Consider the following 13,471-nt stretch of genomic DNA (forward strand, 5'->3'; position numbering starts at 1 on the left):
CCGATTCCAGCAGAAGTCTATCTTTGGATTACTCAAATCTGCACTACACGGACGAATCTTAGGTCCGCTCGGTCTTGATTATTAATAAAGGGCCGTCTAATGTATAGGACTATTGGTTAATCGATGGGCTCCTGTTTATATTCCTCCAAGGGTTGCCGAAATTCGAGGAGGAAATGTTCTGACATCTACTCCTCCTGGTTATTCTGCCCAGTTCATTTTGACTAGACATGGTGACGTCACATAACCAAAGGGCTCTTGTTCTGGAAGCAAGAGGCCAGCCTCTCAGCCTCGCAGATGTGCCTATCCCGGACGTTTGCCCAGGCTCTGCAATTGTCAAAGTACTTATCACCAATATTGGCTCTTTAACTCGCCGAATCCTTACCGGGTAGATACCTGTACCCCTTGAACCACCTGTGGTTCCCTGCGCCCAAACTATCGGACGCATACACGAACTTGGACCGGACGGTACTTCTCTTGATATCGGACAGTTGGTCTTCGTTGACCTTTTCACTCGCTCCCGGGATAACCCCGACGATGCAATTCTACAGGGCTATGTTGGCGGCTCTGCTGCCAGTATGAAACTGATGGACGCATGGAAAGATGGGATGTTTGCACAGTATGCCAGGATGCCTCGGGAAAACATTGCCCCTCTCAACGAGGAGCTACTAGTAACGCAGATGGGATACACGTTTGCAGACTTGTCCTTGCTTGGACCAGCGGCCATCGCTATGGGTGGGCTCTGTGAGGTCGATGTACAGGCTGGGGACAGTGTTATTGTTGCTCCTGCTACTGGTTTATACGGCGGTTCTTGTGTGCAAGTCGCGTTAGCTATGGGGGCGCGAGTCGTTGCCGCGAGCCGCAATGACAGCCTCCTGACAAAGATGGCATCAACTTTCGAATCAACGGGCCGCCTAACAGCTGTAAAGCTGACTGGCAACCTCGAGATTGATACTGCAGCCTTGAAAAAGGCCACCGGTTCAGTTAGGGGTGCTGATGTATTTGTTGATTAGTCTCCACTGGCGTCGGGCAAAAGTACACACTTTCAGGCGGGCTTAGGCGCCCTCAGGCCTTTTGGACGGTGCGCGCCCCTCGGTGGAGCCGAGGGAAATGTAGAAATTCCCTATCTGCATGTTATGTGGAATAGTATTCGTCTTCAGGGCAGATACATGTTTGACAGGAAACACACCCTCCAACTCATCAAAGTGCTCGAAAGCGGACAACTGAAACTGGGATCAGGGGACGGGAGTGGTGTTAAGGTTCGGAGTTTTAAGATTGAAGAGGTTGAAGAGGCTATGGACACGGCGGAAAGAGAACTGCGGTGAGGTGATCAGGTTGTCTTAGATATAGGACAATGATCAGAGCAATGAAGACCCTCCTTGGAGCCATGGCTATCAGAGTAGAGCATTTAACCTTATCTATGTCTTGATTGTGGCGACTACGGTACTATGTGATGCAGCTATATTCGCTTGTCAAGCCCGCCATGTCGTCAATTCTCTGTTAACCCTGGCTAACCCTACCTAAACCTTAGAGATGTTCCACTCGAACAACTCCTGACTGCTGAGCAGGCAGCGACGATAGGGAACAACCGTGGTTAACGTCAGGCAACTGCGAGCTCTAGAAAAGCCCCCTTGGCAGGTCATGCTGACTACCAAACGGTAGGCCAGGCTTCATCCCGTGCCTCATCCTCGCTTATGTTCCACTTGAACATCGTATCTGTCACCTCATCCTCGCACTCCAAATACAACTGGTAAAAAACCAACATCCGCGCCACCTTGAGAATAGCTGAGTACACCGGCGTGTAATCCACGGCATCAATCCACCTACCATCCTCCCTAATCCCCATCACCGCTAGCCCGCTGATGATAATGCTGTCATCATTGCTCTGTTTAAACGGTTGATTCAACAATCCAATCACCATGTCCAAACACGACCGTTCCAAACCCTCCTCTGCTAGGCGCCTTTCGTAACCAGCTTGAACATCCGCTGCTTCCTCAAACACGTCCTATAACTTTTCCTGCCGCACGTTCGACCTATATGGCGGCCTATGATCATCGTCCCAATCCTGCGTTCGGTACCACACACACAACGTCTTCGGACTACCATACATATTTTCTCCGCAGTCGACCCTGCGACGCCAGTTCTTATAAGCGTCCACCACCGATACTGACGCTCTGTTCGCGTTGCCTTCTGCTGAGGCCTCTTCCCTTATGCAGTGGCTAGGTACGCCCATGTTAGCCATAACGGTCGTGATGCTAGCATTTCCGAACAGGCCAGGAGTCATTGAAGCAAGGCGGATTGTGTATATTTTGTTAGCTGTGCTAGAAGCCACGTGGGCTTTCCTTATACTGTGGTAAGCGTGGGTTATAGGCGAGGATGGTAGTGGCCTGTTGTCTTCAGTATTAATATATTATATGGCTATACTAATAGCTAAATAATTATTATTTAGGTTCTAGTTATTAATTATAAAGTCATACTAGATGGGAAGGTATAGGATAAAGGCGTATTAGTTAAAGATTATTTGGGCTTCTTAATTAAATACTCGTATTATATTAAATGTGCGGCTAATACTTAATAGACAGAAGTGCAGAGCAAAAGTGAAGAAGCAGACAATATAGTGGTCAGTCACATGTCAGCCGTACAACTCTCTAATCCGAATACGAATCAATCTCCAATATCTTCCTGAAGCTGTAGCGTGGTTATTGTCTATCCACCGCTCAGTCAGACGCGTAAAGGCATCAAAGGCACCTCTTTCAACTCCCACGGCGAGGAGCACAACCCAACCTGTCTAGCAAACGCCCAAGTTGGGCTCCTTGACCAGATATTGAGTGGGTTGACGATCCTATCCTCAATGCCACTACGGCCTAGCTAACTCCAAATCCCAAATCACCCGTAGTACGGGCGATTTGCAATCCTATCCAAATTACCGCGCTAATAAAGATAGGGGGTAGGGGGGATTTGGGTTATAGGCATACTTGGGCATTGTAGAGTAGAGGGAGCTCTACCTACTTCTCTACCCTACCCAGGTAGAGGAGTGGTCTCCTCTACCCTACCCGGGTAGAGTGGGTAGAGAGTGGGTAGATTGGTAGCTAGATAACAGGGTAGGTAGGGAAGGTAGATGCTGTATATATACTTAATTCTTCGAAATATGCCTGTTTATATAATACATTCCAATCCTCCTTATCGAAATTAATATCCATCTTATCATCTATCTCTACAGCTTCTATAATTATCGCTAGCAGCTCCTTCAAAGACATAAGCTTCCTCGCAAACCAGTTGCCCATATACTCTAACATCTGAAGATTCTCTAGCAATAACCTAAGCCTATCCCAGCTCTGTGTACGGCATGCGCCTGAGAATTGTTATTCTGGTTCAGCGGAGAAGGGTGCAATTAAGAGGATATTAATGGCTATACGGTGGAGATAAGGATAGTATAGGTATTACTCTGGAACTAACTATTACTGAAGAGGAGTTATCTTTAGAATATTAAAATCGATAGTTACCTCTACCCTACCGGGTAGAGTGGGTAGAGCTCCCTCTACAATGCCCAAGTATGGTTATAGGCCTCTAAAATAGATAAAATCGGTATATTATGGAAACAAAGAGTTAGGAGATATCGCCCGTGAGAGTCATATGCGATTAAATTTATTTTGCGGTATTGCGATCTATGTTGTCAGAAGTGGGTTAATCTCGACACGCGACGGTGTGGTTGATAGGCCCAGAAGTATCAAGGGTTACAAGCCACATATAAGTCGGCAACATCAAATGTTTATTAAGAGTACGAGAGAGATTAAGAGGTAGTAGGAAAAGAAAAGAAAGGGATAGGTTTGCCAATTGTTTATTTGACCGTGATATCCGGTAATACCATAAGGAAATGGCAGATCCATTTCACATCAGCAGTTCCTAATACCATAGGTCTATTTATTTATTTACCGGTTCGCGTTGCCTCCGAGGTATTGTAACGAGTCGATAAAACAAGAAAACATATCGACGAGCTACTCCCCAATTCGCTTTGTATTGATACTGGTAAATGGTGTTAAGTCCGTTATAAGTACGGCGTCATCATGCCTCATCAGAATGGTTTATGAGGGAAGACGAAACAGCGGCTTTTCGCCTCGCTGGGCGCGCCACTTATTAGTGGAACGGAGAAGGCCCCAACATCCAGTAATAGTCCAGCCCCAGGTTCTGACAAAGGCTTCTGTTACTTCCCAACTGCTTGGATCCCAAGGTTCACGCCAAACAAGCATGCCTGGCTCGTGACCTGGAATACGTCCGCGGAGGGCATGGCAGAACTCCTCCTTATCAAAGCAATCTAAGCCTCGTCGGAACAGATTGTCACGCATCTCAGGCACAGGGAGCACATCAATCCATGGGTGATGCAATGTGGCGCATTGAAGATCCGTTGGTCGTAGCCCGTCTGGAAGTCGTGCCACAAGTGCTGTTGAGGTACTGGGTTGATGAGAGTCCGGCAAATTAAACGGCGATAGAATGTCGTCGTCCATCTGCTCGGACGAGAGACCCAAGACGTCGATGTTGGCCAGCAAAGCTCGGATAAAGTTAAAGTGGGATAAGATTGGTAAGATTGTAAGTTGTGGAGTATGCGTCATGTAGAGCTGATGCGCAAACGCCTCGAAACGTTGGAGGATTATCCGATTATGCTCTGATCTGGCTTCAAGAATATTGAGTCTCCCAACAGCGACCATAACGGCTCTCATATCAGAGACCTCGTACCTCCAATGTGCCGGAGGGTTTGAAGTTTGGGGGGCCGGAACAAGCTGTTGGCCTTCCGCACCGTCACCGCCACTAGGGCCAAGTTCCCTTCGTCTCCTTGACCCTACCGAGCGTTAGCAAGCCTAAAATAAGCCTAGGTCAACTATCATGCCATACTGAGGATTCGCTGGTTACGGCGATTTTGGATCCTCCTTCTCTCTCTCGTATCCGATATACCCGACCAGTCGTCCTCGTGCCTGACCCATCTATCCGCGATGCTGTCTTGTTGTAGACCAGCATTACTGGAGTCGGCCATAATTGACGGTACAGGGTTGTGACGGTGACTCGTGAGAGGATTAATCAAAGTTACAATGATCAGGTCGATGCTAATGCAGATTGATGACAGCGGCAGATGGTTCTTCAGGGTTGATGACAGGAGCAATCATTTATTATCGTTTCACGGAGTCACCGCCCGGAGCGGGTTAATCGGCCGATCTTACCCCCACTTAGTACTAGCTTATCTTATGCAGCTGTCAGCAACCTGCATTAGCGGTAATTACCTCTTCTCCATCCCCGGATTCGCCGAGTTGTGGGGTGCTTCCATGCTAAGAAGGCGGTGAATAGAGAAGCTTGGTTCGTTTTACTGTAACTGATTAAAGGACAGACGAAGAAAATTATTATAGGGGCATAGACACGTCACCGCAGGTACATAAGGAACTCAGCTTATCTGCCAAACTATCGGGACACCCCCCCCCCCGGGGGGGCACCATTGATAATCCTTATTCTTCTTCGGTAACGGGCAACTGATACACTGGCGCCCAGGCGCCAATTTTATTCTGGCGCCTGGGCGCGAAAAATGACTAAGCCAGAAACCGGTACATGGCTTACGACAGGACTTTGAGGAGCAGATACAGAGAGCAATTGCCGAGCTGATCGCAAGGAAAGAAAAAAGAAAGACATATCGCCGTATCCAAACCATGTATACAGCAAAGGTCTCGCTGCCTACTCTTCTTACCCAGTGAGTACCTCACACAGGTAGGGCTATGAGTATGAATCTGTGTGGCAGTCGCGCAGAACTTGGCTTCCTCGTCAAACGGGGCGGCGAATTGTTTGCTATTGCGCAGCAGCGAGGAGATGTCCGACGTCACCGACCTCTCCCCCTAAACGGCGCAGGATCTCTCTTGGTCCAGATCCTGCTTAAGACGTCAGCTCAACGTGGCTTCCTCGAACGGAGATGTGTGAACGCCAGGGCCACCCATACCTCTGAGAACACACTGTCAACACATTGGATGATCCGCTCCTGATAGGCCATCTCGCTCTCGTTTTGGACGTCCGCAAATACCAAGCCCAGATGCATGTTCCCATGCAGCCAAAGCAGCCCGTGCACATGGAGTGCCCCGCGCTCGTTGGTCTCCACTCTCCACGGCACCGAAGTACTGGCTGACGCGCCCAAATACAGACTACTTTCCAGCTTTCACATAAGTTAGTGCTCGAAGAATAACGTCATCTCCCGGTGGAAAAATATGGCCTAACTCATGGGATCCGATATAGCCAGCCGTGTACGCTTATATGCTATGTCAAGGCTTCGCAAGAAGACACTGGCTTCTTCAGGGTCACGGGTCCGGTATGCCGCTAGCCGTAGCTTTACCGGGTTCGTGATGTCGTTCGTGTTCAGCGTGAACCAAATGGCCGGCATACCGTGCTGAATTATTAACGATTTGATCTTTTGCCGCATGCTCAAGCGAAGTTTTCTGGATATTGGCTGCCGAAAGCCGTATAGGGAAAGGCTCCTTAGAGGTTCCTTTACGCCGTCATTGGCCGTCTTGCCTGAGCTCTCAAGTTCGATCTTAGCAGCCTCCAACCTCTCTGTACTTAGCGAGCGTACAATAAGCTTTATTTTTCGAAAGCTCTTCCTCATTACGTTTAACATACTCACACAACGGTTCCTCGACCTCACTCCCAGGTTGAATACAAGAAAAGCGAAAATGTAATGGGTTGGAAACCGCCCGCCATAACGTCGCAGCACTACACCAGCCCATATTCGGAGGCTTATGTTCCGGGACGAACAGAGGTTACTTGCCGCCGCCTCTACTCCACCACCATCGACATTTGCGTCCCTAGCGATGCCTAAGATAGCCTCTTCGATCAATCGAGAACCACCAACGCCGAAAGGAAACAGTGTGGGGAATGTCTTTGCGAAGAACGAAGTATTAAAAGAGTCGGCATATTCATCGCCCTGACAAATATGGATGTACGGCTTAACGGCTTCTCTTCGCCGCCCATATGCCGATCCTACCCACGTTCTTAGCCCTACTTAGTCGCCGGGTGAATATACCCCCACGGCATCGCAGACGAATTGCAGCTTCTCTGCGTCTGCCACATCTGGCGGGCCATCCAGCGCAAACATGCCGGATGAAGTAACCTCATTGATCGGATTGGTAGAGTAGTCGGGCGCCACCTCGCTTCTACCCTCTTCTCCATCTACTTCATTCTAACCCGGCTCTCGACGCTGTCCACCTAGTGCGTCTTCCCCTTGATTGAGCACTGCTAAGACCTCCCCGATCTACATAGATCCGTCGTCATCTATCCCACGCTCCGTGGGCGGAACTGTTGAGACCGTATGACTAAGATGGTCTGATCTGCTGGCGGCAGAGATGTGGATACTATGTAATGAGCTGTGCTCCTCACAGACACATGTAACTTATGTTGTTGGATTGCGCAGGAATGCTGAGTGCACTTGATGAGAAAGTAGTTCTTATTGTTATTGTTCTTCTTGCAATTAAAGGACCTTTAAGACCTTATATCTTCGAGTGGTCCATTCTAGGACTTGAGTCCTAGAAAGTCCTACGATCTAAGTTTTAGGACTTCAAACCTTAACTTTAATCCTGAAGTTGAGGGGGAATCCTCAGTTCTTCCAACAACTTAGACCTTTTCAACATGACCTGCAACCTTTTCGTTTTATAAGGAACGACCTGAGCTGTCCGCGTCTTTTCCCATGCCGACGGTTCGTTTCGCTCCATGCGCTCGTATACCTGCGAGGGCACACATGGAGAGACCAGCCCCAGCTATCCATCTCGGCCACATCGATCTCTATGTCCGCATAATGAGGATTATTTTTCTTCAGCCAGACTAAAGCCCCTTCAACAACTCGGCGCCGCACAGAAAAGAGTGCCGATAGATCACTTGGTGCCGGTTTCTCTGCGCCGTGCCACGACACATGGATTTCCTCCATAACTGTCACGAGTGGATGAGGCAAGACCTTCGTGACCAGCTCTTGCACATTATTTGGAAATACCGTGATATGCCCCTTAATATGCCTCGGGTACTCCACGCCCTGTCATTTCCCATCCGGGATACTGTACCTCGTGATGAACCCGTAGCATGAGTTCAATGCGATCAGCTTCTCCTCGACCGGGGTCAGACCCTTGAGCTCATCGGGAAACATGTGCTCGCATCCGAGGCGGCAGTGTAGTTGGGCAGCCGGTGACGGGCTGCTCCGCTTCAGGTGACGCACACATTCTCCACAGCTCGAGATATTGCTCCCCATGGGAAAGCATATCCGGCATGAAAGTGGTGAGCCATCTCGCTTTTCGAGAGGACTCGACGCCCACTCGTCCCATGTTATTTTTTCAACTCATCCGTCGCACACTTTCGATAACAGAAAATGCAGGTACATATCGGCAACGTGCTCGGATTATGGAATGCCTTGTAGAACTCCTGCACGGTCGACGTCTTCCGCTCCAGCGGAATAGGCCTACACCACTCCTGACTGTTGGACAGTTGCTCTTTTTCGTTGAAATCCTCCTCCAAACAACGCAGGACACTGGCTCCCACTTCTCTTGTCTGACGTCGCACCTCGGTTCGAACACGCTTTCGTGGCGGCTGGCCTTTAGTTTGCTTACTCTAGTTTGTCGTGAGAAAGAGTATACCATCATACTGCTCTAGTTCGCGTAAGAATATGGACACTATAAAAAGTTTTATATCGTTGCTGGTATAGCTTATCTCACCTCAGAAAACTTAACGGCTACGAAATGTATGGAGGTAAATGGAAAGCGCCTCATGGATGATGCCGCACTAATCAATTTAGGAAATCGTACAGTACCTGACACATATCTTGAAGATATTCAGGAAGATATTAGAGCGTAAAGAAGCATTAATGGGATGTTTGGATGGTCAGTCCGTGGCAATAATAGAACTACGCGCCCCGGGAAGATCTCTTGGTATAGGTGGCAACCCGTTATTAAGCACACAAGACGTCGATAGTATTCTACAACACCTACCCCATACTCTTCATTCCCTTAGCCTCAAGAGTATTAACATGGTTCCTTCCCAAGTCTGCTTACTCCAGTGCATTGCCCAAAAACTCGAACATCTGTCTACAGGTCGACGTCTAAGTGATATTGACAATATCTTAAATCCAAAGCAACAGTGGCTCTTCAGCAGTCTTCAGTACCTTGACATTTCAGACCTAGGGAACTTTGGAAATATCACTTCACCATTACCCCCATCCTCCGCTCCACTAGATATAATCGAGCTGGGTGAGCGAGTGTGGAAGAGAGCCGTTCAGATCAGAGAGAGACTTGAGCTCATGGGGTGGGTAGCAGAGGAGTTTAGTAGACGGCATTGGCTTATTCGAAGATTTCTATGTCTGAAGCTATAGAGTGAAACGCTTTTGAGCAGCTCTTTGATCCTCTCGTCGGCAGTTTGGCCGGAAAGCTCAAGCTCCGGTAGAGCCGACTCCAGGCTCTCTCTGCTGAGGGAGTGCGCAATGCGCTCTACTGAAGGCAAGTCTTTTCTCGAAATTCACTGCAGTATTCAAGCTGCACCGGGAGGAGCAAGACTAGAGAAGTGTGCGCATTACCGAGCAAGCCTCACTGACCATGACGGACATCTCATATTGAGCCTTTAATAAAACTGTTGCGGAGAGAATCTGGAGAAATAAATCTAAAATTCAGAGACTAGACCAGATCAGGCATTGTCAGAAGTACGGTTCGTGTCCAGAAACTTCGCATTATAAGTTGCCGTCCGGGCGACCTTGCGTGCCGATCCGAGAATGTCCACCGGCGCGTGATCTTTGACGATCTCCCATAGCTCATCAATCCTCTTCACGACCCAAGGCTCAAGCGGCCCTTTCTCCAACTCCACGAGCGATTCCTCCACCTGCTCCGTAGTCGCACCACCAATAATCATCTCGTCTCCCAGGTTGCCATCCAACACTGAGTGAAACCTGACCCATCGGTACGCCAAGCCGACCCGGCTCACACCCGAGTCTTCCGAGAGCTGCCCAAACTCCTTGAGCAGCTTCAGGTAAGACGGTTTATAGAATAGGTCCCGTTGGATTTGGCCATATGGCGTATTTGGGTCCCAGCTGCCACGGCCTTGCTCGATGTATTCCGGTGTCTTGGCGAGGAAGCCATTGCCCATAGGGGAGTAGGCTTGCAGCGAGAATCCAAGTTCTCTGAGCGTGGGGAAGAGCTCCGCTTCGTTGCGTCGTACAATGAGACTGTAACTGGACTGGTAGACGGTGGGGAGGACGTAGTCTTTCGACTTGGCGGCATTGTAGATGTCTAAAACCTGGTCCTTGGTGAAGTTTGAAATACCAAGCTTTTCGAAAATTCCTTCCTTGTATAGCTTCTGAAGGATCTCAATCTGCTCGCTGAAGGGGGTTGATTCATCCGGACCATGAAGGAGGTAAACTCGGACCTATAAATTAAATTAAAAACAAACCATTGTGTACGGGCTTCAGGCACTCTTTCTCACCTTTTCAGTCTGTAGTCCCTCCAGACTCTTCTTTGTAAAAGCCGCAATAGACCTTCCGGAGCCTGGAATTATAGCTGTGTCGGCTTTAGTGTCAATGGCGAATTGTGCTGCCAAGTTCCTCTTTCCCAACGACTGCTCAGAGAGTCCTTGACCCTGTCAATTCTGTGTCAGCAGTCAATTCTTTTCCTGCCATTTGCGAATCTTACGTAGGCAAAGGCTGTATCCAAGTTCTTGACGTTGTGCTTTTTCAAAATAGCCACAATTTTGTCAACCTTCTCATCATCTGGCCTCCATGTATGAGTGCCCACCGAAATGGCAACAAGCTTTGAGTCCTTAAGCGCAGACATGATTTTTTTTTTGATAAATATAAAGCAAATGTGAGATAGGATGTTTTGTTACTGGGGCGAAGCTTCTGGTGGTGACTTAGCTGGAGGATTCAATACTTCCATTCTATCAAATCTTGATATCATTTTTATATGCGTTTGACTTGCAAGCCACAGGCTTTCAACTCCTAGACCTGCATTTCAAATGCAACACCCAGGTCTTAACATGTGTAGTTAAGCCAAACAACTATTTCCTGATCAGGATAGCGAGCATATGAGGGCCCGCTTCAGACAAATAATTTGTCTAACCTGCTTCTGAATAGCTGATTTGTAAGCGCTAGCGCTTCAGGAGGCCAAGCAATTTCAATGGCTTCCGCAATCAGGGAGACAAAGTTCAGACAAAGTCCAGACAAATTCATTCTCCATTTTGTCCGTTCGGGGGTTATTCATTACATATATGCAGGCACTACTGGTGATTTCCTGATTACAAAATGGACGCGGGAACGGCCGACGCTATAGAGGCGAAGCTTGCGCTTCAACCTCGACGCCGACCAGGACGGCCTCGACTCTCGGAGATGACGGAAAACCGCGGTGACGAAGAAATCGTATGAAGGACCAATGCATTGTGCTGAGAAATCCCAAGCTCACGCATCTTCTTAGGTAAAAAAGGTGAGACAAAGAATAGCGCAGCGATCCTACCGCAGCCGGAAGCAAGGCGCACTGGTTTTGGCCGAAGCGCGGGCCTCCAGACTTGAGGGATCTCTGAACAAAGCATTGCAGTCTTTCGCTCAGTTCCAGGATTATATTATTCAGAAAGGCCCTGCCAGTCTTCCTCCGGATATTCTTTTACATCTGAGCAAAACCGCCGTAAAGCTCACAACCATTGCCCAACGGGCACGGAGTGACAACGCAGCAGACAACAATGGTGAACAGACATATGCAGCAAACTTGCTACAATCTTCCATTACAGAGGTTTCTAGGCCACTTCTGCCGTGGCTTAACCCAGACAAAGCTGCTATGAGCGACCTTCAGCATGGTCTAAACCTACCGCAAGACGACGGTCTGAGAACATATTCCTTAACATATCGCATGCTTCATGCATGCTTGCTCCGCGCCATTGCGATATTCTCCCACCAGCTCCCGCCGAAAGATTGGGACCCTCCGAGCGTCCTGCTTGCTCTCAGCATCGCTCGCTCAGATGTTCTCGTGACGATGAGCGTGAGGCAGGCAAAAGAAATTACGGACGGATACTGGAGAGAGGCACAGTACACCGAGTCGATGCTGAATGTCCTCCCCAAGATGTACCGCACCATCGAAGGCACGCGCCAGTACGCCGTGCCACGATCCGCGCCACCGAAATTACAGATGCTGCAGCCCGGACGCACGAGAACGGTGCTGCAGACGACGATTCCGGACCTCAAGGGCGAGTGGCTCGAGGCATGCGATGTCGAAGAATACCTTGCTGAGCGAGGCATATGTGTCCGCGGCGAAGACGTAGGAGACATGCTGGAACTGGTTTTGCCCTCCGTCGATTCTGTTCCACCTCTTATGTATGATAGCACGGCCTTGACACGTGCTGGCTTCACGATATTCGGGAGAGCGGATATTGAGGGTCAGCACATTCCATCCGGGCTCTGGAGCTTCACGCCATCGCCGCAACAGTACGCAGACTTTTCGACACTACAGCAACAGCAGAATGCCGTCGATCAGAATTTAAGTGTCCCGGCAGCGACACCTAGTGCCAGAATAACCATAAATCTCGACAAACTGGTTTCTGTGCTCGCATCAAACGCTGTTTGTTTAGGGCCTGCACCGGGGATTCAAAAAGGGGCAGTTGACCTAGCAATCAGGGAGTCAGTCATGACGATGACAGGCGAGGCTTCGCGATAAACGGATTGACATTTCACGGAATCTTACAGCTTCCACGGCAGCTGATTGATTACGCAAGGCCATATCTCCAGGGGTCTTCGAACTGCAGCAGCGCCCCGAGCAAAGCCGACTCCCTTTTCACGGGAGTCAAGGTACCCTCACCGCGACGTATTCTTACATGTATCGAATGGCCAAACTGGGTTATCATTTGTTGAGCTACGGTATCTCCTTGACAGTCGAGTGGCAGCAACATAGACGCTGAATCAATACTGAGCCAGCGAAAACAATACCTATTTCTCATGTTGGATTGTGACCTCGGGTGGCGGCATAAATATCGCCATCAAAGATAAAAGTTGCCACCTATTGCCACTGGCTTATCAAGCATCTTCTAGTTGATTCCACATAGCTCAGAAAAGGCATAAAAAGCCTGCCCTGAACCCTTAAGAAGAAAAAGGAACAACCTTCTCATTTTACATCACTTAATCAATTACTTCTGCTATTGCATATATCAAATTGCGTATGTGACATCTCACTATAATTAATATGAGCTTATAAGTATTGCCAAGCCTTTATTCTTAAAGGCAGAATATTACTGGATAAAAATAAAACTGAATGCAGTTGCTACTACTCGACTATTAAGGAGATACTTTACATAAGCTATTATAGCATAAGACTATAGGAAACCCAGTCTCCTTGCCTTCTAACTGCAGAAGCTACAGATTATTTTCGCCTACTAGCAGAACAATATTAAGAGACTAATTAAATTGGGCTATAGATTAATTAAAATTAATTAGTGTTGCTAATTAATACTT

General features: G+C 48.5%; 4 protein-coding genes across 4 annotated transcripts; 2 read left to right on the plus strand and 2 right to left on the minus strand.

Moving 5' to 3' along the window:
* Nucleotides 1–227: 227 nt before the first annotated feature.
* BGZ61DRAFT_488031 (isopropanol dehydrogenase) lies at nucleotides 228–1,322 on the plus strand (the record flags this gene model as incomplete). Its single annotated transcript, XM_046250060.1, has 3 exons — nucleotides 228–338; nucleotides 390–995; nucleotides 1,047–1,322. 3 exons carry the CDS (start codon nucleotides 228–230, stop codon nucleotides 1,320–1,322), a joined length of 993 nt encoding a protein of 330 aa, XP_046093160.1.
* Nucleotides 1,323–4,079: 2,757 nt separating this feature from the next.
* On the minus strand, nucleotides 4,080–5,023 carry BGZ61DRAFT_376294 (uncharacterized protein; the record flags this gene model as incomplete). Its single annotated transcript, XM_046242488.1, has 2 exons — nucleotides 4,080–4,831; nucleotides 4,885–5,023. The coding sequence occupies 2 exons, from the start codon at nucleotides 5,021–5,023 to the stop codon at nucleotides 4,080–4,082; spliced, it is 891 nt and encodes a 296-aa protein (XP_046093161.1).
* A 4,652-nt stretch (nucleotides 5,024–9,675) lies between these two features.
* On the minus strand, nucleotides 9,676–10,814 carry BGZ61DRAFT_542378 (NADP-dependent oxidoreductase domain-containing protein; the record flags this gene model as incomplete). Its single annotated transcript, XM_046255180.1, has 3 exons — nucleotides 9,676–10,410; nucleotides 10,468–10,620; nucleotides 10,674–10,814. The coding sequence occupies 3 exons, from the start codon at nucleotides 10,812–10,814 to the stop codon at nucleotides 9,676–9,678; spliced, it is 1,029 nt and encodes a 342-aa protein (XP_046093162.1).
* Nucleotides 10,815–11,329: 515 nt separating this feature from the next.
* BGZ61DRAFT_283949 (uncharacterized protein) lies at nucleotides 11,330–12,650 on the plus strand (the record flags this gene model as incomplete). Its single annotated transcript, XM_046238495.1, has 2 exons — nucleotides 11,330–11,395; nucleotides 11,451–12,650. Coding segments are annotated over 2 exons (1,266 nt in total), but the record flags the coding sequence as incomplete, so codon positions are not given.
* Nucleotides 12,651–13,471: the final 821 nt, after the last annotated feature.

The sequence above is a fragment of the Ilyonectria robusta genome (genome assembly GCF_021365365.1).
Source record: "Ilyonectria robusta strain PMI_751 chromosome Unknown BGZ61scaffold_120, whole genome shotgun sequence".
In the NCBI taxonomy this organism is placed as follows: Eukaryota; Fungi; Ascomycota; class Sordariomycetes; order Hypocreales; family Nectriaceae; genus Ilyonectria; species Ilyonectria robusta.